The 2,454-nt window shown below is 47.3% G+C and overlaps 1 protein-coding gene across 1 annotated transcript in view; it reads left to right on the top strand.

Moving 5' to 3' along the window:
* Positions 1-2,266: 2,266 nt before the first annotated feature.
* The window catches only part of TMEM11 (transmembrane protein 11), a 9,825-nt gene continuing 9,637 nt past the window's right edge, over positions 2,267-2,454 (top strand). Inside the window, exon 1 of the mRNA XM_015423234.1 lies at positions 2,267-2,350. Coding sequence (XP_015278720.1) covers positions 2,289-2,350 — 62 coding nt within the window. The 5' untranslated portion in view covers positions 2,267-2,288. The remainder of the gene's footprint in view (positions 2,351-2,454) is intronic.

Below are 2,454 nucleotides of genomic sequence, written 5' to 3'. Positions count from 1 at the left end.
TAAATGTTATTATCAGCAACTGACAACAACCTTCCCTTTTATACCACGTATTGGAGCAAGGATTGTTCCCAACCACTTTCCCCAGTCCAATGGGGTAAAGTATGGAGCTCCTCTATTTTCCGGGCAAAAAGCATATCAATTTGCACTCAATACTTCAAAGTAATCACTAGGTTGTATTTAACCCCTCAAAAACTGAGCTACATTGAAAAAGGTGCCTCACCATATTGCTGGAGAGGATGCCAAGAACTAGGCACCTATAAACATTGCTGGTGGGATTGTAGCGTTATAAGAAACTTTTGGAAATCGGTTGTAAAACAAATTTACGACATAACTAATCTAGAGATCCCGATGGAAATGGAACCCTTAATACTAAACCATTGGCCAAAAGCTATACGACTTAGTCATAGGCTTCAATTAATAGAAATACTCTGTGCAGCTGCCCGTGCAGTTATAGCTAGATTTTGGAAGAATGACAAAAGACTTACTATATCTGATTAGTTTTTGAAAATTCAGGTATATTGTATAATGGACAAGCTAGCAGATTCTATGTCACCAGGAGATTCCGATTGGTATAACTCGAATTTTGTTAAAATTTGGTTTCCAGTTCTTGAATATTTCGCTTCACATAAGGAATTTGAACATATTCGTGAAGCCATCAATATTGTATATTAATACTGGTTCTAGATGCTACATGAGTTACACCCTTTTTTTCTTTCCCCAACTAAAGGTTGTATTACTATATTAATAACTGTTCTATGTTACAAATTCCATAACTGTTTTTTGCTATTTGTTACATCAACTGTTTTATGTTATAAGACATGTATGTCTGCGATTATTCTCTGTTATAGGCTCCAAGGACGTCTGTACAAGGTGGATGTTAATACTTTTGCGCTATGCTTGTAGTTTACATCGGTCACGAATGTATTTGATTATTAAATACAATAAAGCTTATAAAAATGAAAAAAAGATAATGCTCCTTAGCTATAATCAGCACCCCTAAAGTCTGCTTCAATGTATCAGGACCAAAAACATGCCTCCATTTGGTCCACAGCAGCCTTTAGGGGTGCTGATTAGTTGCCCAATGCTGAAGCAATAGAAAAGCATTATCTGGGTTGCCAGTTTTACAGTGCTAAAGTGGAACAATTGTCCCCCCAGGCCCTTTGCGAAGAGTTGAGAGTCTGACTCCAAAAGGATAAGATAGATTCAGGTGGGTAGCCGTGTTGGTCTGAAGCAGTAGAACAAAGTTTGAGTCCAGTGGCACCTTTAAGACCAATTAAGTTTTATTCAAGGGGTTAAGCGTTTGTGTGCATGCACACTTCTTCAGATACAGAATCTGAATCAAATACAGTACCCGAAGAAGGGTGCCTGCTCACGGAATCTTATACCTTGAATAACACTTTGTTGGTCTTAAAGCTGCCGCTGGACTCACTTTGTTCCAAAAGGAGAACTTAAGAGTGACCCCAATGACCTTAGCTCAGGGGGGCTGTGCTTTCCCCGAGAAGTCCATCCACTGCAATCAAATGAGAAGTGACTGCAGAGGGAATTCAAGGGCGTCAGGCTCAGACATAGTCACAGGCTTGCAATCCAGAGAACACGCTTGCTCGGGAGCAAAGCCCCCCCCTCGTATCCCCCAAGTGGACGCGTGACTGCAGCTGAGCAGCAAAAAGCGATTCTCGAGTGAAGGTAGAACAGACGGTGCTGCACTGCGCGGGGCCTGATTGGCCAGCCTCGATAGGGAGGGGCGGGACTAAAGTATCTCGCTCTTTCTCTGTGCCAGCTCGGCCACGCACGTGGCCCGCAAACGGTGCCGCATGGCGTTTTACCCTTTCTGGGAATTGTAGTCCTTTTCACGTCCCTTCGCGATGTACCTTTACCTCTACTGAAACTACATTTCCCATAAGGTCGCGAGGCAGCGGAGAGCCAGGGTCCCGCTGTGTGACCCCCTCCTCTCCTCATCCATTTATTTATTGGAGTTTAACCGCCCTCCTCCCCCTCCCCCGCCAAAGCAGGGCTGTTTACAATAATCCATAATACCGGATTAAAATAAAAAAATAAGAACAAAATAATTCCCCGCAAAACACTCTGGGGCTTGTGGTTCGAGCGCGACGCGGAAACCTTTTCCCGTTCCGACTTCCGCGCGGCGCGCCCGCCCTCCCGGCCGGGGACTACCTTTCCCGTCAGGCCCCGGGGCTCCTCCCGCGGTACCAATGCCTCTCCTCACAGCTCTTCCCCCCACCCCGCCCCTCACCACTTTTGGCGGAGACATTTGCGAAGCGAGTCTCTCCAAGATGGCGGCCTGGGGAAGGAGGCGCGCGGGGCCCGGCAGCTCCAGCGGAGGAGGCAGGGAGAGGTGAGCGGCGGGAGGCCCCGGCCTGCCCTGCCCTGCGGCCCTTGTCCCGGGAAGGCGGCGGGGCGGCCTCTGGGGTCGGGTGGGAAGACCCAGGCCCGTGGAGT

The sequence above is a fragment of the Gekko japonicus genome, unplaced genomic scaffold, assembly GCF_001447785.1.
Source record: "Gekko japonicus isolate JY-2015 unplaced genomic scaffold, Gekko_japonicus_V1.1 scaffold869, whole genome shotgun sequence".
NCBI classification, from domain to species: Eukaryota; Metazoa; Chordata; class Lepidosauria; order Squamata; family Gekkonidae; genus Gekko; species Gekko japonicus.
Note: the sequence above shows the minus strand (reverse complement) of the source record. Positions and strands in the feature narration are given on the sequence as shown.